This window comes from Chiloscyllium plagiosum, unplaced genomic scaffold, assembly GCF_037043375.1.
Source record: "Chiloscyllium plagiosum isolate Xiang-an unplaced genomic scaffold, Cpla_swu_hap1 HiC_scaffold_26, whole genome shotgun sequence".
NCBI classification, from domain to species: domain Eukaryota; kingdom Metazoa; phylum Chordata; class Chondrichthyes; order Orectolobiformes; family Hemiscylliidae; genus Chiloscyllium; species Chiloscyllium plagiosum.
In genome coordinates this window covers 25,118,442-25,140,774 of record NW_028270164.1, presented here as the reverse complement: position 1 = coordinate 25,140,774, position 22,333 = coordinate 25,118,442, and the positions used below count along the sequence as shown (strand labels likewise).

General features: G+C 39.6%; 1 protein-coding gene across 1 annotated transcript in view; it reads right to left on the bottom strand.

Moving 5' to 3' along the window:
- LOC122563190 (semaphorin-3D-like) overlaps positions 1-22,333 on the bottom strand; it is an 85,195-nt gene that overhangs the window by 25,833 nt on the left and 37,029 nt on the right. Inside the window, exons 7-8 of the mRNA XM_087973585.1 lie at positions 12,302-12,430; positions 9,887-10,029 (exon numbers count right to left, since the gene is read on the bottom strand). Coding sequence (XP_087829711.1) covers positions 9,887-10,029; positions 12,302-12,430 — 272 coding nt within the window. The remainder of the gene's footprint in view (positions 1-9,886; positions 10,030-12,301; positions 12,431-22,333) is intronic.

Genomic DNA, 22,333 nt, shown 5'->3' with positions numbered 1-22,333 from the left:
TTATTCAAGTTCATTTGATATTACTTAACTAGCAGTGTGCTAATTGCATCAATGTGGGTGGAGAAAATTAAAACAAAACATTATAAGTTGCAATTGCAGGATGGCTATCAATACCACTTATATGGCAGACAAAACAGATTAAAGACAATTTTACGCAGTTTGATTTAAATCAGTTTCAGATAAAATTATACTTGATGTATTACAGCAAACTTCAGAAAAGATTTACCAGGATGTTGCCAGGAATAAAGGGTTGGAGATATAAAAATAGACTGGAAAGACTTTTATCACTGAAGTGTAGGAGGTTAAGAGGTGACCTTATTGAGGTTTATAAAATCATGAGGAGCATGGTTAAGGTGAACGTCAAGGGTCTTTTCCTTACAGTGGGGGAGTTCAAAAGCAGGAGGCATATTTTTAAGGTGAGAGGAGAAAGATTTAAAAAGGACATGAGGGGCAACAGTTTTACACAGAAAGTGGTTTGTGTGTGGAATGAACTGCCAGAGAAAATGGTGGATGCAAGTACAATTACAATGTTTAAAAGGCATTCAGATACATTCATGAATTGGAAAGCTTTGGAAGGATATGAGCCAAGTGCAGACAGGTGGGACTAGTTTAGTTTGGGAACATGGTCGGCATAGACTGGTTGGACTGTATGGTCTGTTTTCATGCTGTATGACTTATGACTATATAACTCCACTGATTCATAGGATAGATATAAATAAAAAGATGCATTTAAGTGGAAGCTGTTCTTCAGCTTTTTAAAAACTTGGCATGGTAAACATAAATTATCTTGTAGTGAATATCAAGCATATGGCAGTACTTTGACATTAAGGGCCTGAATACCATCAGGACTTAAAGGACCATTTTAACTGTGTCAGACAGTACCTCTACTAGATGATCCAAGCAATTGGCACTCTTCCAGAATTCCTGGGTCAGAACATTTGCAAAAGCGAATTGTGAATTAGGTATCTACCTAAGATGTGGCCAAACATGTAGCAGGCCTGAGTGTGAGCAGATATGGCTAAAACAAATTGCTACTTTCTCATAAGAATTGGAACTTTTTTGGAAAAACCGCTGATCTGCTTGTGACACTTTGCTTTGAGTAATCAGCATTTCCAAATTTGGTGGCTCCTACTCCTGCCACTTGGCAAGTATTGCACCTCACATTGAAATCACCAGAGGTAGAACTCCTAGCAATTCAATTTGGATGCTTTTATTCAGGTAATAGAGAAAGTAACAAGACTTAAGGTAGATCAAATTTCCTGCATCTGGTGAAGCCCACCTCTGAGTATTAAAAAAAAGTCAAAAAATTGTTACATGGGTACCTACGGATATTGCTGATGGAAGCTGCTGAAAGGCATTTGATAAGATTTTGCAGAGGGTAACATATTGTATTATGCCTCATGCCGGATGTTCGATAAATTTTTAAGGGACATGCTCATTATGTCATCACCATATCATGATATGTAACTTAATGGTATAAAGCTCCCATCCTACATCTTACTGAGTCCTCTTGCAGCATGACACCTTGATAGAAGCACTACATCTGAATTGATCAGTTTTAACTAAGGCACCCAAGTGCCAGTATACATACATAGTTCCCAGGTTCTGTGATAAAAGTTTTTTATTTTCTTCAGTACTGCATTACACGCAGCCAAAAGGCATTTTGTGAGGTCAACATTCATAAAAAAACACACAAAAACTTCTGGAGGTGTAATAATTGCTTAGGTGGTGGGAAACAGTGTAAAAATGTGGAAACTTTCCACTATTTCTGGAATGGTCTGTTTCTCCTTGGATGTCCACACTACTAACGCATCAGATTTTCACAAAGTATATGAATTGAATGAAGAAAATAGAAGCTGTAAACCTAAATCTAAGTTTCCACGTGACCTTATGTTAGGAAGAATAATAAGTTGTGTGGGAGGAGCAGAAACATAGAAAAAGATTTCGAAGATTAAGTGAGTCTGTCAAAACAATGGTAAATGGAGTTCAAAATGGGGAATTTTGCAGTCATTCAAAAAAAGGCAACTCAGAATATTTTTACATTGGTGCAAGTTCAGGAGCTGTACATGAGGTATACATGTATATAATTCATTAGTAGTGCATAAGTACAAAAGATAATCAAACATGTTTGTGGAATATATACCTACATTCTTGAGGTAGTAGAATGCATAAGAAGTGGTGCTTTAGTGTAAAGAGCATTGGCAAAACAATGTCATAGAGTCATAGAGTCATACAGCATGGAAACAGACCCTCGGTCCAGCCAGTCCAAATCTGTCTGGAGCATCATGTTCAGCTTGGGAGAAACTTCCAGCACAGATTGGTTTGACTTGGGGCTGTACAAAATAGATTTAGTAGAATGGAGAAAAATCATTAAATTACGAAAGATTATGAAGGCGTGTTGCATAAATTGACCTATATTCCCTTGAGTTTAGAAAGTTATTGGATGACCTAGTTGAAGTATTTCAAAAATGATTAAAAAGGATTTAGTCAAGCAGATGCAGAGAAGTTGTTTCCTCTGATAAGGGAATCCAGACCTTAGAATTAGAGTTAGTTCTTTCAGATAGCAATTTAAAATGTTTGTTCACACACAAGAGGTCATGATGAAACTTTTAAAAGTACTTCATTGGATGCAAAGCACTTTGGCATATTAGGAAGGTTTAAAGGCTATATACTTTCTTTTATCCAGTAGAAACCTGAAACACTTGCTAACACATTGAGAGACAAATTATTTTGTAAGAGTGTTAAGATAGAATGAGGAAAGCTATGATTATGAATTGAACAGTGGGATAGACCTAAAGGGCTGAATGGATAACTCCCATTGTTGTCTCTCTTTCCCAGTTGCCACCTACAAGGGGGTGGATGACAGAACTATGTCTCATTAAAACAAGATACAGTCGAAATGATGTGATGACAAGATAGTAAGCAGGTCTCAACCCAATTTCAGCCCCCTCTAGAAGCTTGTTGCCCTAATGTGTCAAAAGCCATGAGAAAGTGCAGGGCCCTTGCCTTTAGGTTATACTTGAGGCTGTAATGCATACAGTTTCACTTCATGAATCAAATGTGCACTAAGATTGTCTGAGGATACTCAGAAAGAGAGGGTGTGCTTTAACAGTGCACAGATCCTCAAATTTAAAGCAGTAAAAAAGATCAGATCTGTTCGAATCAAGCTATTGTGGAGGCAGATTCAATTCTCACTTCAAGCACTTGAGGAAGACGGTGTGTGTGCAGGTTAAAATCATTTGGAGCAATTGTCAGGATGAATATAGGATGACACATCACATTCAGAGCAATATCTGCTGTGACCTCTTTCATCTGCCTTATAACTCTGGAATTTCCCAATCTGTTTTTAGCTTTGCAAATAGTAATCATGAAAGCATCTGGCATTAGCTTTGTTACATCAAGCTTCAGCCTTCATCCAACTTCCCATGCACATTACTCATTTGACATGTGCATTCAGTCAACTAGTTCCAAAAAGGAAATCTGATCCAAGAGTTGAAGAGCTTGGCAAGCTGGTTTACAAGAACTTTATGACCCTATAGATAATTGTCCCTGAAACTCTGTAGCTTTTATATGAGCCTCCCATTGTAAATCCGGCAGGAGGCCAGCAATTGCATTCTGTGAAAGATCTGGAAATGGATCTTGGTGTTGCTTCCATGAAGAGAGACCTGCTGATTTCATAATGGAGCAACATATTGATTACCCAGCTGCAGAAGCTCAGGCCCTATATGTTCATTGTATTGATAATGAGGTTTATCAGTGGCAAGAAAATCCTTAAGTGGGATCACTTAAAAAAGAACTTCATCTTTTATATTGAAGTCATTGTCTGAAGTCCTTTGTGAGACAATGTTAAAAATAAGGCAAGAAATCTGTTAGTACACAGATCTACTCACATTCCAACAAGTATTCTCACTGTGTGTAGAATGTTTTAAGAAAAAAAGCAACTTGTGCTGATGTAGCAATGCATAGAAACTAATGGAATCTGTGCAGGTTGCCACACTGTGCCAAATGATGAGCTTCAGTTATAACAGTGAAAGCTTGACTGTTCACTACCGAAATAACTAAATTACCTATTATTTTTCATTAAGGTTATTCACAAAAGGAGCAGTGATTGGCAGAATCTTATGCAATTAATGGGGATCTCAGCTGCCAGCTGGAGAGAGCTGCTGAGACCCGTGCACTGCTCTTTTAGAGAAAGCCACCACACTTCATGTGATACTTCAGCACTAACCGGCCAGTGTCAAGCAAATAACAACACCCAGATGGGAGTCTCACCTTCAAAAGCTGCCAATCAATCAGAGGCTAGAGACTGGACTGGTTCGGACAGTATTCACTGGAGTTTAGGAGAATAATGGCAGGAGATGGGATCTCATGGAAACCAATAAAATTCTAACCAGACTGGACAGGGTAATTGTGGGAAGGATGTTGCTGATGGCCACGAAGTCCAGAAGCAGGGGTCACAGCTTAAAAATATGGGTTAGGCCATTTAAAGTTGCAATAAGAAGAAATTTCTTCACCTATGGTGTGGTGGGCCTGTGGAATTCTCTGTGACAGAAAGGGAGTTGAAGACAAAGCACTGACTATTTTCAAGAATAAATAGATGTTGTTCTTAGGGCAAAGGAGATCAAAAGGTATGAGGAGAAATTGGGAACAGGGTATGGAATTGGATGATCAGCCATGACTATATTGAATGACAGAGCTTGATAGAGGGCCTAAAGGTTGCTTGTGATCCTGTTTTCTGTTTTGTACTCAGCTACACCAGCAGCAAGAGTGGGGGGGGGGGGAATGGTGATTGCTGCTGGCATGATACCTACAAAAAGCCTCAAATTCAGGAGATCCCCGTGGAGTGGTAGGTGATAGTAGGAAGCGTAAACGCAAGATGGGGGTTGCAAGGTTGGGGAGGAGGATCTTTAGCTGCATAAGCAGGATATAGCTCTCAATAAGACATTCCTTTCATGATGGAAGAAGTGAGGACTGCAGATTCTGGAGATCAGTCAAGAGTGTTGTGCTGGAAAAGCCCAGCCGGTCAGGCAGCATCCGAGGAACAGGAGGGCCATCATGATTCCTGATGAAGGGCTTTTGCCGAAAACATCGACTCTCCTGCTCCTCAGATGTTGCCTGACCTGCTGTGTTTTTCCAGCACCACACTCTCAACTCATCTCTCTCATGATGCCAGGTCCCTCAACCTTCCGGGAACCTGCAACTCTACAGATTCAAGCAATGTTTTCAGAAATCAATTAGATCGGCCCTGAAGAGAAAAATGTTGAAGTGTTATGGAGTAAGTACAACAAAATGAGAGAACAGAGAGCTGCCTCTGACAAAGTAGGTGCACAGTTCCCTTCTTTATTCTGATCACATGGCGATTTCTCCATAATCTGCTACTTTCTGTTTGAAAGAGGTAATGATGAGTTATAATTGTTCACTCAAGGGAAAGACTAGCTAAGGGAGGATCTTGCCAATGTGCCAATAAATCTGATAAAAGGAAGGAGGAGATTGTGTACCCAAAATAATCCTTTATTGACCACATTCTTTTGATCTTCTCAGTTGGCACCCAGTCCAGAAACGTGAGGTAGGTTTAGAACACAGGAGATTGAGAGGAGATCTAACTGAAGTGCATGAAATTATGAGAGACCTATGGAATGGACAGGGAAGACTTCTTTCCTGCAACCCCAGGGAGATCAAAATTTGAATAGTATCAAGTTTAGATTAGATTAGATTACTTAGATTAGATTACTTACAGTGTGGAAACAGGCCCTTCGGCCCAACAAGTCCACACCGACCCGCCGAAGCGTAACCCACCCATACCCCTACATTTACCCCTTTACCTAACACTACGGGCAATTTAGCATGGCTAATTCACCTGACTTGCACATCTTTGGAGTGTGGGAGGAAACCGGAGCACCCGGAGGAAACCCACGCAGACACGGGGAGAATGTGCAAACTCCACACAGTCAGTCGCCTGAGGCGGGAATTGAACCCGGGTCTCTAGCGCTGCGAGGCAGCAGTGTGCCACCGTGCCGCCCACAAGTAATTGATAGAAAGATTAGAGTGGATTTGATAGTGGGAATTCACTGCCTGCAGAGGCAGAAATTGTCATTATATTTAAAAAACACTTTGATATGGATTTGAAGTTGCTGTAAACTATAAGGCTACAAACCAAGCTCTGCAAAGTGGGATTATGTTAATTATTTGCGACTCATATCCATGATGGGCCAAATAGTCTTCTTGTATGCTGGCATTCTTTTAATGTTCATACGAATTTTACACTGTCCTCCCCCACCTCAGTACCCAGTTGGATTATTTGAACGTGGAGGCATGTAAAGTAAAGCAAGTAGGCAATATATTGCTTTCCCACTATACTGAAATTATGGGGTTGGGTGTGTGTTTGAGTGAGGGCTAGACAGCCTGCACACACCCCCTCCCCCCTTAGTCCTAATTAATGGTCAGTTTGGACATTGTTCTGCTCATGCGTGGCATAGACTCGAGGTGGGAAGGCAAGTGCCCATCAGGTAATCCCTCCCCGAGATTATATCATCCTGTCTATGTCTCCTCCAGCCTCAAGAGTCATACGCCTACATCCTTTAACTTGGTCACTGGAGTCTCCAGTACCAAACAATCAAAATGTCCTAATTTAAGTGCTGAAGGGCAGAAATCTGTACCTCGAGTTATTCAGGTTCCTTCCAGGGTATTATCCCTGTGAGGCACTTTAAAGACAGTGAAGTGCCGACCAACTACGCAGTGTGTAGGCAAAATCTTTCCACCAACATTCCCCGCCACAACACCCCCCTCCCCTGTAAAATTCATTTCTATGTTTTTATGCAGTATGGATAGAATTTCTCATAATCCTCCATGACATTTGAGATCATTGGCCAGTAACAAGCGAAATCAAGTTTTACTTTCAGTATTTTACAGCTCCATATTTTTTACTTAAAATTTTCCAGAAGCTCATCATTTTAATAACTACTCCAGAATCTGAACAATGGTAGGATTCTGTCTCTTCACTGTGATCCCTCAAGGCTCCACTGACATGTGGAAACACTTTAAAACATCACGAATAACTTACATGGCAGGGCGCTGACCCTTCACTAGTCTTTGGTGGAATTTCAAGTTTAGTACATAAATCTCTCCAGGTTCCTTTCTATCTGCCTGTGGAATACTACTTGAAACAATATATCAGTCATGGAAGCATTTCTATGACAGCAGGCGGCTTTTAAAAGGACAGCTGACATCCAAGAGGAGAGACAGAAAAGGAAGCCGAAGACCTGTATTTAAAATTTAGAATGGCTTAGATTTTGATGTTATTCTTAAATTATAAATACATTTTTATATTAATCTGAAGATATTATTAGAAGAAACTAAATCTGCACTTAGCTCCTTCAGAAAGCAATTATTATTCTATAGACTGACAGAACGCAGAGTTTACTAGATTGTCACTAAAGATAGATTTTGTCCAAGGCTGAAATTAATTAACAGACTCAAATGTCAGTTTGAGTTCAATTTCCTGAATAAAATTTGACACAAGTTCAAGTGGAAATCTACTTTACTTTGTCAGAACATCTCAAATTCCAACAAATATTCAGGCAGCTTTGTATACTGGATTGTTTTATACAACAACATAAGCAGGAATGTTTCTTATTGGTAATCCTGAACATTATATACTCATTTAATGCTATTCTTCCCAACGCATTACTCCCCCTAGTTTAACACCACACTATCATGAAAAACGTTATCTGTAAAATATTTTGGAGTTACTCTTGATTCACAATGTTAGTCTGCAGGATATCTCATTTTACTGTGTAAATGGGCTTCTGCCCTTTGTGTGTAGCTAGGAACATGACACCAGTTGAATTCTGGGTCTTGATTTGACAGAAGAGATATAGTGCCCTCATGGCTCGGTTTTTAAATACAAATAGCCCCTTTGGCAGTGAGGCTAGAAGCACTGCCAGGCACTGGGAGCTGAGCACAGGTGACAAAGGCAAGTGTTAGCCATTTGGGAAACGAAAATCAATTGATTTCATGGTTTGTTATCTTGGAAGAGGTTTACCGTGGTTTCTGTGACAGAGCAGTGAATATCAGACATTAAACGTAAGGTTTACATGTTAGGCTGTGTGTTAGACTCTGAAGCTGTGATCAGATTCAAGTTGATAATGATGGTGAACATTGACAGTTCTTTATCACAAAGTTCACAATTTCCAGTCTGTTGTATTTGAAGTGCTTTGGATGATTCATACAACTATAATAAAGTATTGTATACATTGTCATCCTTGTTTCTTTCCCTCTATTATTAAATTTTCAATCCAGTTATTTCACTTTTACTTTCACTCTCACAATCTTAACTTGCAACTGAAATCTTTCTTTTGTTTCCTTTCGAAGCAGAGGTAATGGAAGTGAGCCTATGGGATTTGAAGTAAAAATATGCAGTTATTAGTCTCTCAGTGGCTATTGATGTGATGCAGCCCAAGATTATAATGGAAGACAGATATGTGTCTGCTGAAGTTAATCTATTTTTGGAAATTGGATGACATCGTAATTCAAAGGGAAAATTATTCAGATGAGCAGATGGCTCAGCAAAGATGAGGTTGAAAGCTAATATATTCATTGACAGTACATCCAAGTTTCTGCTAATATCTTACACATTTTTGTATTTGCAAAAGGGAGGAGAATCTTATTAAATGTACAAAACGATAAACAAAAATTAAGTCACATTCTGGCATGCCAAATATAAGGTGGCTTATTAAAAAATGGTGGATTCCATACTTTATATATCTCAAGCAATTCACAAATGGAGAAGGAGATTAAATGTTGTTGTGGGTTAACACAATATCAATCAAAAATAAAGTAATGAAAGTCTTCGCATGGTACCAACTTTTGTGAGAGATGAGTTTGAGCTGATTTTACACATTTTCTGCTTGGACCCGGCCCATATCTCACATTGTGATGAAACTTTTGTTGGGATGTTACTCATGCCCCTCTACACATTAACAGCACAGAGGTGGAACAAGTGGAGAGTGTTAAGCTCCTGGGAGTGGTCATCAACAACAAGCTTTCTTGGACTCTTCATGTGGATGTACTGGTTACAAAGGCCCAACAATGTCTCTTCTTCCTCAGGCAGCTGAGAAAATTTGGCATGACGGCGAATACCCTTGCCAACCTTTACAGGTGCACCATCGAGAGCATTCTGTCTGGATGTATCACTACCTGGTATGGCAACTTACCATTCAACATCAGAAATGGTTACAGAGTGTGGTGAACTCGGCCCGGACAATCACAAAGGCCAACCTCCCATCTATAGAACCCATCTACCAGGCCCGCTGTCAAGGAAAGGCTGCCAGCATTCTTAAAGATCCACCCCACCTTGGCAATGCTTTTCTATCATCGGGGAGAAGGTACAGAAGCCTGAACACATGCACCAGCCGCTTTCGAAACGATTTCTACCGTATGGTTGTTAGGGTACTGAATGGACTCACAAACTCTTAACGCTAGCCTGTACTTGTGTTTTTGTTTCCTTCCGCTGTTTATCTATTATTTACTTATCTATCCTATTTAACTATGTGATCTGCCTGTAATACTCGCAAGACAAAGCTTTTCACGGTGCCTCAATACACGTGACAATAAATTCAATTCAATTCAATTCAATGAACGTTACATATTTGCAGGGGGTGCCATGGATTGCTCAAGTTGGGAATGGAAGAATTCAAAAGGGATGATTTACTTGGTTAGATGTTTGGACTAATTATTGGGAAAATAGAGAAGTTTTAGTCTGGATTAGGTTGCCATAAGGATCATTTTGCAAAACCTGAGAGAAACATTTATGGTTTGAAAAAAGAACAAATTGGTCCATGTCTCCACACAAGAAAAAAAAATAATCCTGATAATTTTTCAAACCAACCTTACAAACTCTTGCTACTCTCGAGTAAATGGCCTTCTCAGTGCTTGTAGCATCCAATGCCGTTTCTCTTAAAAATATATATATTTTATCATCATCTTCATTGGAGGTGTCAGAGATGGGGTACATTCCAATAAACTTGGGGTCTAAAAAATGTAAATAATAAGTATAATGTCACTTAATTTAGTCTAATTCCAAAAAAATCTTAAAAAAAATTCTGTTATTCAGAATTAATTTGCTAAAAAAAGCCATCTTTCTATTCATTTTCAGCAGTCCGTTTGGTAGTCATGCAATTATTAATGAATGACTGAACATATGGTCAACATAGAAACATAGATGATGTGAACAGGAGTAGGCCATTCAACCCTTTGAGCCTATTCCAATATTCATTATGATAATGTTTGATCATCCTACTCAGTGCCTTGTTCCCACTTTCACCCCATACCTTTAATCCCTTTTTTCACTAAGAACTACACCTGACTCCTCCATGAGTATATTCAATGTTTTGGCCTTAGACATTTTCTGTAGCAGAGAATTCCACAGGCTCACCACTCTACTGGTGAAGAAATTTCTACTCATCTCAGTCCTGAATAGCCTACCACATATCCTTAGTCTCTGGCCTCTGGTTCTAATCCCCTGGTCACCGGGAATATCCTTCCTAAATTTACCCTATCTAATCATATTGAAAGTTTATAGGTATCTATGAGATTTCTTCTAAACTCCTGTGAATATAATCCTAACTGATCCCCTCTCTCTTCATACATCAGTTTGGCCATCCCAGGAATCAGTCTGGTAAACTTTGTTGCACTCCTCCCATTGCCAGAACATTTTTTCTCAGATCAGGAGACCAAAATCACACACAATGCTCCAGATACGGTCTCACCAAAGCTCTGCACTATTGTAGCAAGACATCCTCAAGGCAAACTAACTCTCATTCTCCAATTTCACGATATTCTCTCCACTCCCAGGCAAAGACATCAGACCCCAAGCACTCTGTTTCCCCATTTTCTCTTTCCAGGCTCCATACCTGACATCTAATGGTATGTCTTTTCTCTGGGCTGAAGTGTCACTTAGAATTACTTTATCAGACTTGTTGCCCTCCTAGTTCTAGGAGAACGTGAGAACTGTAGACACTGGAGATTTGAGTTGAGAGTGTGGTGCTGGAAAAACACAGCAGGTCAGGCAGCATCCGAGGAGTAGGAGAATCAAGCCTTTCATCCTGATAAAGTGCTTTTGCCCGAAACGTTGATTCTCCTGCTCCTCAGATACTGCCTGACCTATTATGCTTTACAAGCACCACACTCTCGGCTCTCCTAGTTCTGTTTACTGATCCCTACAGAGTTGGCTCTCACTCAGGTCTGGCCATTGGCCCAGTTCTTTTAAGCATGCTGTAGTCATAAATTCCGGCTTCCCCCAATCCCACTGGGCCCAGCTTTAAATTGTTTTCGCTATCCAGTTCTAGTGTCGTATTCCAATCCTGCATGACATTCCAGTTGCCTTGATCAGCAGTTTTTCTTTCTCACAGTCCAAGCCCTGGGCTGAAGCTTGTTCTCAATGTGTGCCTCACTCCCAACCTCCCACTCAGTTCCCATTGTATCAAATTCTGGTCATCTACTCCATCCTCGATAACAGGCCAAGGAGAGCCAAGTTAATTTATTGGGAAATGACCTTATCCTGCTCCCAAATCTTATAGGAGGTTAGAAAAAAAAGAAGAGAATGTGAGGCATGAAGCAAAGGAACAGAAAAAGAGAAGAGGAAATAAGTAAGAAAAGAAGAGAGTGAAAAGGAAGTGAAGAACTTTAGGCCTTGATTTCTTTCTATCAGGTAAATCAACAAACCGAATAAAGATGAATTTGTATAAACAGTGCATGCAAGTACATTATTGCTGCTATCTTAGAAAGAGATGATTTCCTTTAATAATAAATATGCAGTTGGAATTCTTAGAGTTAGCTACAGGAATTCCATGCAATGTGTAAAAGCAATGCCAGAATAATGCAAAGGTGTTTGAGTGCATTCTGAAATGCTTCATTTTGTATCCATGGAAAATTCATCAGAATTGAGCAACTGGATGACCTAATATGTGGGCAGAGTCCAGCATTTCTAGAATTCCCAATGCTTGCCAAACATTAGGAGAAGGAGATGAATTGTTGTTAAGTCTTTGTCATTATAACATATAGATACATGAAGTCAATTTTCTTGAGGTATCAAGGACTCACCATCTGAGTGAGACCTCCAAGCAAAGTACAGAAATGCCTCTTCCATGCAAGTCTGCTACAGCTTGTTGCAGGCTGCGAAACAAAGCTGAAGCTTCAGAACCTAATATACAATTTTAAACGTTTTAAGGACTTTTTTGATGCCAAAGCTGTTTGCCAAACACACTCAAACTGTTAACATGCAGTGTTCCTTAGTCTCACATACCACTTAGCCAAAGGGGATTGTTGTGTTCTGTGCGGATATATTGATTTTCTAGATGATGGATTGGGGAGCGAAATAGAGCAGTGTCTCTTCCAAGAAAGTCAGAAGATGTCCCAGCATAGAGATATTCATCTGTAGATTGAAAATTAAATGGACAAGTTTAGAATATCAGCATTAAAGGCAGGGGTTTCAAACTTAAACAACAGGCGTCTGTCATGTCATTTGCAAAACTATGGTTCCATTTTCCTCTTTCTACTATTTTGCTGACTTAATATTTACATTGAGTAAAGTTCTGACAGGGTTAATGTTGCATTAAACTGCATCTGATCTGATTTTATCACAAGGACGTGTGTAGGAAGAGCTAGAACAGTTCTGGATCACAAAGGAGACAGTATTATCATCTCGGTCTCCTCATAATCTTTGTAATAATGTCTATTATTATCAATGTAACTGTGATCATGCAATAAGTTATGAGAGCTTCTCCTTGCTCAAATACGTAATGGATTTCCTCTACCACACCAGACAAAGAAGGCCCTGCAGATACCAAACTAAAAGGAGAATAGTGGCAGAAAACCCACTTGACTCTTGCTAGAGCAGACAACATAGTAACAATTTAATGATTTAATGTAGCTGCACTATCACAGCAATAACCTCCACTTGAGCTGGGCAGAGAATTAATTTTAACCACAAAAATTATTGGTGAGAAAAGGTTTTTCAGAATATCATACCTGTGCAGGCTTTTGTTTTACTGCTGGAGATATGTTATTAATATTTATGCTTCAATAACATACACATATCTATGCAGCGAATGGAGATTTCTCATAGAGATTTCCTCACTGCCTGGGGGCTTGAATCATCTTTTGCCACTCAGATACTTTGTGTAATATATAAGTAACTTTTACAGTGACATCTATAAACTTTTTTTTAAATGCTAGATCAACTGTATATTAGCTTTCCATTCTAATAAAAGATTCAGGAAAAGATACACAACATGCACTTTCACTGAACCACAGCATTAAAACTAAAAGTTAAATAGTCTGAAATTGGAGAACATATGTAGCTTCATTTGCATTTACTTTGCAATACTATCTTGTGTAATACCAGTATTCAAAAACAAACCTCTTTTCAATGAAATGATTCCTCAGGAGAGTTTGGGGATACAACACACTATTATGGTCCAGACTGCCACATGCAATGCACCAGTATTAGAGTTAACTAAGGGTTAGGATTACAGAATTGTCTCCGTAATGAAATTGTTGGGGAAATATTCAGAAAGAACAAAGGAAGTCAATAAGTTTTCTTTCTGTGATTCATTGCTTGTGCAAGTGAGATGGACTTTGTATTTTGCAATACCAGTTAATTGGATTTCCAAGAGCCACAGGCCACAAAATATCATATCTATACAAATTGTAATTTCAGCAAATCATTAAATTTGAGGAATAGTGTGTGTAATTTTATTAATCTGCAGCAGACTCATGAGTACCTTGCAAATCAACTGATCTGGTTGCATGACAATAACACCGCATTTGCTGAAAATATCCTTTAGTTGATATTTTTAAATGTGTTTTTAACTGGTTTTAAAAGTTTACCATATATTGACCAGAGGAAATGTCAGCATTAAAGGCAGAGTTTCAATGTGACTACATACACTAGCCAGACAATCCTACCTGTGTATTTCCCTGAGGGAATGTTTCCACTTCTGTTATTGTGTAGGGGATACAGTTGTCACGTTCATTTATAAAAGCAGGAGATTCTTGCCTGCAATGTACTTGCTTCACATTTCCAGCAATCCATTGAGCAAAAGAATGATGTTGAAAGACAAATAAAATCTGAGCGATGTTGATTAATTTTACAAAACACTTTGGCATGTATAACAAAGGCAGATCAACATACCAACATAGAAATTATTATGTGCAGCGTGAATCAGCTTCCCTCTTTTCAAACTACCGAGTAGGTCACAGTTAAGAGTTAAATCTTTTTTTTGCAAATGTTTTTCAGTCGAAATAACAATGAGCCACTTACAAGGTCTTCTTGAGTAAAAGAAAGAGCAATTTTATTATGTGCTAACTCCAAGAAAAATATCAAAGAAATTATGTCAAACATATGGTCTTCTAACCGTACTGAGTGACTCACTCTCACATTCACATACATACATTAAATTAAATATAGATAGCTTGTTGGAAATGTTGTAGCTGAAACTGTGAAGCCAGTACATTGCAGGCAAGAATTTCCTGCTTTTATTAACGAACCTGACAACTGTATCCCCTACAGAATAACAGAAGTGGAAACATCCCTCAGAACAATACACAGGAAGAGCTGTCTGACTAGAAAATGTAGTGACATTGAAAATCTGTTCATGAACATTTCCTCTGGTCAATATCTGGTAAAATTTTAAACTTAGTTAAAAGCAAATTTAATGACGTCATCTAAGAGGAATCTTCAGCAATTATGGTGATGTTGCCATGCAACCAGTTAAATTTGATTTGCAAGGTATTCCACAGTCTGCTGAAGATTAATAAACAAAAATGATGCAAAACTAATAACCATGATGTGCAGGAGCCAGTGTGGGACTGGGGTGGACATAGTTTAAAAATCGTACAACACCAGGTTATAGTCCAACAGGTTCATTTAAAAGCATTAGCTTTCAGAGCGCTGCTTCCTCATCTGTGCTTCCAAATAAACTGGTTGCACTATAACCTGGTGTTCTGTGATTTTTAACATTAAAATAATATGCAACTTAAGGACACCCAAGAGACTCTAAGTGTAAGTGTTTAAACTGAGATCACAGTTGATTGTTTGACTTCTCAGACTATCAGTAGCAATGCTCAAAATACTGTACATGGGATAGCAAGCCAATCCACACCTGCAAATGTCCTGTGAAAATTCAATCACTGAGTGACCAATGGAGACCCATTCATGAGAGAGACAAAAATCTATAAGGAGCTGCTCCTGCAATCAGAGTTTCTATCACTTCTGTGCAGGTTGTTCCATCATTTATAAATTCCCCATCTCGCGCTCTTGCTGCTTCACAAAAGACAGAATGTGTGACTGGAGGAACAGCAAGGGGTGGAGAGAAGGAACCTGTGATTAGATTAGCCAGAGGAGTTATTCTGGATGGTCCTGGGTCCACTGTGTACCAGAGTCACAAGGGGCATGGAACAATAGGGTATTCAGAGAGGGGATAACTGAATGGGACTGGGCTCGAGTGTTGTCCTGGCGGGAGCGAAATGAGCCTGAGTGTCATCCGGACCAGCCATGGGGATAGAACACAAGTGACAGCTGGACAGGGGAGTGGGTGTGGAGGGGAAGCAATGCCCCAGGGTGAATATTGTTTAATCCACTAATGATTGGGTAAGTATCGCAGCTTTTAAGTGTGGTGTACATTTACCCAACACCGTCCTGGTTTATTGGAGTTTATAACCATTCAGTTTTCAAAATGCTGATAGGAGAGAACATTTTCTGTTTAGTTGAGGCAATCAATATGACTTATGTTAATCATTCTTTGCGTACAGAGCACAGAATAAAAAGAGGTAGATGATCTCCAAAATTCTTACAAAGTCAGCATCCTGCATTCAATTTTTACAAATGTTTTCAGGAAGGTATTTACAAATTAGCTACAGAAGTACTGGCCTGGATTTTCCAATGGCCAGACAGCTGTTTCTCCTGCATTGATGGGAGTAGCGTTAATGGACTCAGTGGAATCCCCATCACAGCACCCTCCAAAGGAACTGGACACGAAATTGAAGATTCCGCTGATGAAATCCCTGCTTCCATTTAAATCAGAGAATTCAGAGGGCTTATCTGGCTCACCCCTCTCTGAATGCCTTATTGCTCCATGCTCCTGTAAATCTGCTGCATGGTGGGCCCAGAGATTCACTGATGTAAATAGTTACTCAGAAAATGTATGCAACAACTGGCGTTTGAGCTTTCTTATTGAAATAAATCCCTCAAAAACAATGCAAATACAGAAGGTAATGTGACAACATGACTGCATCATCTGATGAAGGAGATGATGAGAATGAAAGGGGAAGCCTACAGATTGAGACAGAGAGTTTCCTGGTGTTTCAATTCTTAAATATAGCTCTGCCCTCTGCCAAAGCAGCTCTTTAAAATACCAACTTGTTTATGTACTTCCTGCCTATAGGCAATGTTTACTGTTCAGCATTTGAAAAATTCTCATGTTGATGCAAATAACCACCACAACCATCTTCCTTCATGTTAGGTATGATTCCCATCAGCACAGAGTTTTTCCCTGATGTCCTGGAGCTGAGATGACTGACCTCCAACAACTGCAACTATCTTCCTATGGGCCAAGTATGACTCCAACCCGAACAGAGTTTGCCTTCTGATACCCATTGATTCCAGTTTTGTCATGCCTCCTTGATGCCACACTTGGTCAAATGTAGCCTTAATTTTAAGGGCTTTCATTCTCACCTCTGGAATTCAGCTCTTTTGTCCATGGTTGAAACAAAGCTGCAATGAGGTCAAGAGCTGAGTGGCCCTAGCGAAATCCAAACTGGGCGTCACTGAGCAGGTTATTACTGACCAGGTTCTGCCTGGTCACAATATTGATAACACCTTCCATCGCTTTACGGATGATCGAGAGTAGACTGATGGGGCGGTAATTGGATGAGTTGGGTTTTTCCTGCTTTTTGTGGACAGGACATACCTGGTCAATTTTCCACATTGTCAGATAGATACCAGTGTTGTAACTGCACTGGAAAAGCATGGCTAGGGGAGCGGCAAGTTCTGGAACACAAGTCATCAATACCATTGCCAGAATGTTGTTCAGGGCCAATAGCCCTTGCAGTATCCAGTGCCTCAAACCATTTCTTGATGTCACGTGGAGTGAATCGAATTGGCTGAAGGCTGGTACCTGCGATACTGGGGATCATTGGAGGAGGCCAAGAGGAATCATCCACTTGGCATTTCTGGCTGAAAATTGCCATGAATGTTTCAGCCTTTTCTTTTGCACTGATGTGTTGGGCTCTTCCATTATTGAGGATGAGAATATTTGTGGAGCCTTTTCTTCTAGTGAGCTGTTTAATTGGCCACTGCCATTCACAACTGGATATGGCACAACTGTAGATTTTAGATCTAATCCATTGGTTGTGGGATCACTTAGCTCGGTCTATCACTTGCTGCTTTTGCTATTTGGCACACAAGTAGACCTGGTTGTTAGCTTCATCTGGTTGGACATCTCATTTTTAGGTATGCATAGTGCTGCTCCTACCATGCCCTCCTGCGCTTTCCATTGTATGAGGGTTAATCCCCTGGCTTGATGGTAGGAGTATGGTACGTTCTTCCTTCTTGTTGGTTCACTCACCATTTGCTGCAGACCCAGTCTAGCATTTATGTCTCTTCGGACCTGACCAGAGTAATTAGTAGTACTGCTTCCAAGCCACTCTCGGTGGGGGACATTGAAATCTCCCACCCACAGTATACAGGTATTATTTGTCCTTGTCACTCTCAGTGCTTCCTTCCAAGTATTGTTCAACATGGAGGAGTACTGGTTCATCAGCAGAAAAAGGATGGTGTGTGTAATCAGCAGAGTGTTTGCTTGTCTGTGTTTAACCTGAGGCCATGAGAGTGAATGGGGTCCAGAGGCAATGTCGAGGACTCTCAGGGACATTTCCATCCTGACTGTAGACCACTGTGCCTCCACTTCTGCTTGGTCTGTCCTGCTGGTGAACCAGGATGTATCCAGGGATAGTGATTGCAGTGTCTGGGACATTGTCTATAAGGTATGATCTATGAGTATGATGACGTCAGGCTGCCACTTGACAAGTCTGTGAGACAGCTCTCTCAATTTTCACACAGATGTTAGTAAGGAGAACTCCACAGATTCGGCAGAGTGTTTCTACCATTGTCCTTTATGGTGCCTAGGTCAATGCCAGATGATCAGTCTGGTTTCATTTCTTCATTGAGACTTTGCAGCAATTGATACAACTGAGTGGCTTATTAGGCCACTTGAGTGAAAAACTGAGAGTCAACCAGATTGCTGTAGCCTTGGAGTGATATGTAGGCCAGGCAACATAAGGATGGCACATTTCCTTCCCTGAATGCCGAAGATTCTTTGAAAGTACCTCCCAAACTTGCATTCTCTGCTTCCAGGAGAGAATAGGGGCAGTAGGTATATAGGAATATCATCATCTTCCAAGTTATTCTCCAAGTCACCATTCTGACTAAAAACTTGTAACAGCATTCCTGCAGCATCTTGAATAAAATTCTTGGACTCTCTAATGGAACTGTTGGCACCATAACACTTTGTTTCACAGATACAAACTCCAGCAGTTCATGTAGATGGTTTGGCACTTCCTTCTCAAGGCAATGAATGACCTGTAATGATTGCTAGTTCTGATGTAGAAACCATTATCCCCAAGACTGAATTTGTAAACAATGGAGCGGCATAGTGGTTTAGTGGTTAACACTGCTGCCTCACAGCATCAGGGACTGGGGTTCAAATCTCACCTTGGGCCACTGTCTGTGTGGAGTTTGCACATTCTGTCTGTGTCTGCATGGGTTTCCTCCGGGTGCTCTGGTTTCCTCCCACAATCCAAAGATGTGAAGATCAAGTGAATTGGCCGTGGGAAATTGCCCATAGCATTAGGTCCATTAGTCAGGGTAAATGTAGGGGAATGGGTCTGGGTGGGTTACTTTTTGGAAGGTCGGTGTGGACTGGTTGGACCAAATGGCTTGTTTTCACACTGTAGGGAATCTAATCTAATAAAAACATGGCAATGCAGGAAAACCTCAATCCTTACAGATAAAATGCAAACTAAAAGCATTTTTGACCACTGAGATATAAAATCTTAACAGAAGTTAAATCATAACTTAAGAAAATTGTTGTAGAAAATGAGTTTTGACCTCCTGGTGTTCATTGTGTAAACAATGAATGGTTAGTTTAGTTTATGGTGGGAAAATTTAGTTTTAAAGCTGCAAAACATTTTATTTCCTACCATCAAAATCGGATGACATTTCTCAAGTCCACTGTTATGTTGCCAAATTAAAATTTTTTTGTATGGCAGTAAAAACCTTGGGAAATAGCATTCCAATAATTTGAAAGTCCTGCTCATTTTCTGATAGTTTTGTATCACATATCATGTTACAACTAGAAGACAGATTATTATTTAATTTACTAACTGTAAGTATCACACTCTTACATTTTACAATTTTCTGAACCTAGATTATTAGTTTGATACAAGATAATAAAAAAAGCACACCAATTAACATCCCATTTTCCAATCAGCACATTAAGCATTAAATGTTCCCAGACGCAAGCAATGTTATTCTCATTAAACGGGTCAAAGACAGAACTGTACAATTGGATTCTGTGTGACTGGAAAATCCCTTTTGTGTGAGCTGGGAGCAAGGTTAATGTTCCTAAAATCATAGCACATCCAAAAAAAACATACAGCTTGATTAGATGCACAGTAGTTCTTCTTTACTGAGTTGAAATATGCATCCAATAACTTCATCCAAAGTTCAGTTGGTAACCTTGTTAGCATGCTTCCAACTGAGCCTTGCAGATGAGAAACTTTACTAACAGTTTTCAGTTAGTTGATCTCAACTTTAATGGTGCACAATTGGCATCAGTATTCCTGAGCTGAGAGAAAAAAAAACAGGCAAAATCTGTTGTAATTTATATTCAGTGACAATCCATTAGCCAGTGGAATGTTAACATGTGGGAGATTCAGATGAAGGCAAACAAATTGGTTCCATTGGCAGGAGATTTTGTGGTAATAGAAACTAAATTGAAGATCTTTGATGAAAGAGCCAAGAGTGAGATGTATCAATTTTTTTTCTTCTTTGGAGATGTGAGAGAGATTTGTTTCAGTGTGTGGTCGCTTTGAACTTTTTAACGCATACCTGCACACATGCCATATAATACTATTAGCTGCTGAAACCCTTATCCATACCTTTGTTACCTCAGTCAATTCCTAAGGGCTTCTGGCTGACCTCCCATTTTGCACCTTCCAGAAATTTGAGATCATCCCAAACTCTCTGTTCCATGTTCTAAGTTAAAGTAATCCATCATCCTTTATGTTCACTGACCTACATAAACTCTGGATGTGGCAATCTTTTCAATTTTATACTTGCCTCCTTGTTGTCAAAGACTTCAGCCATTCTTCCTCCACTTCTCCACCTCTATAACCTTCCAAGATTCCTGCTCTCTTCCAATTCTGACCTCTTACACATCCCTGACTTTCTTCCCTTCTCTAATTGCACACATGCCTGTAGCAACATTGGCAATAGCAGTAGCTCCCTCCTCAAATCTCTCTGCCTCTCTTATTCTTGCACCTCCTCCATGGTGCTCTTCAAAACAATCCACTTTCACCTTTCCTAATCCTGCCTCCTTTGGACTGGTGTGTTTAATTATGCACATTTTATTTATTAAAGGTGATTTACAAATACAAGTTGTTGTACGACTCAGTGATGGGATCTTGGCTGAGATTTTCTCCCCAGTCCTCAAGAACAAATAACCTGCAGACACTCATTGCCCAGCTTATAAGTGAGGAATAGGCTATTTGTTTGAAGTTATATTAATAGAACTAAAGTAAATCCATTTACTGAATCAAGCTGTTTCCATTAATGGCAGTGATGATTAACTTCATGTAACTACGACTAGCCAACAATGTTCAGGTCAGAAATATAGCAATAACAACAACAGGAGAGACCAAAAGGCAAGAAAATTATTTTTTATTTACTGGGCTACTTAAAATGGAACTTCAAATTCAATGGATGCAAAGTTGCTAGCTCTTTCCCCAAATAACATTTCCAAACTTTAAAAGCAAAATCTCACAAAGTTCTTCCTTATTCCTTTTACTCATGAATTTATAAGTCTCCTCTTCACAAGCAGAATGTTTCAATTATTTGTTTACTTTTATGAGGAACTTACTTCCTATTTTATCCACATGTTTCTTGAAAAGCCATCTGGATGCAAAGAGATTTCCATGACTCACAAAATTGTTACAGCAAGGAAGGAGGCCATTTGGTCCATTATGTCTGCACCAGATCTCCAAATAAGCGACTCATCTGGTGCCAATCAATGGCCACCTCTCTTGCACGCTCTTCATTATCAGATACCAGCTCTTATTGAAATGGAAATAACAGGATCCTTTGTAACAGAGGCTACGATGGGTTGTGACAACAAGTCAAATGCTAGATGTGTTTGTATAACCTTTCTTAGCCATTTTAACTGAGGAGGCAAATTCCTTCATTAAAATAGGAGACAGAGGAGTGAAACAAGAAATGAATTAAGCATACACAGGATTATTTATAAAAGATCCAGGTGAATTCAGCCACAGTTTCTTGGCTAAAGTCTTTTCTACTCTAGTAACTTGTCTTATAACAAATAACATAAAATAATTGTATTCGAGTTTCAGCTTCAGACATAATCAGTGCATTTAATTTTCATTCAGGGTCAAGAGTCCAACATGAGAAATTTTTTGGAATCTGACCTACATATGTTATGGAAACAATTGCTGCTAATTTAAACTATCTGGTCAATTAAAGGCCAGAGAGCAAGTTCACGTGGATATTACTTGTCATGGATTAGCCAAGCTTGAAGGTTATCCAGATCTAGAATAAAAGAGCAGGAAAATAATGCTGATAAAGAAATATTGGCTATGCTACAGTTGGAGTACTGTGAGCAGTTATGGTCATCACATTATAGGATTGATATGACTGCACTAGAAAGACTGCAGAGTAGATTTACCAGGATATTGCCTGGGCTGAAGAGTCCGAGCTACGAGAAGAGATTGGATAACCTGGGGTTGTTTTCTTTGTAGCATTAAAGGATGAGAGGGGGATAATTTGAGATGTATAAGGTTATGAAGGACATGGATAGGATGGATAGAAAGCACTTTTTCCCCATTAGTAGAGACGGCAATAACCAGGGAGCATAGATGTATGGTAAGAGGGAGTTGAGGAGAAACTTTTTCACTCAGGGAATGGTGGGAATCTCAAACTTATTGGCTAAAATGGTGGGTAGAGTGAGAAATTCTCAAAATGTTTAATCTGTGTTTAGGTATT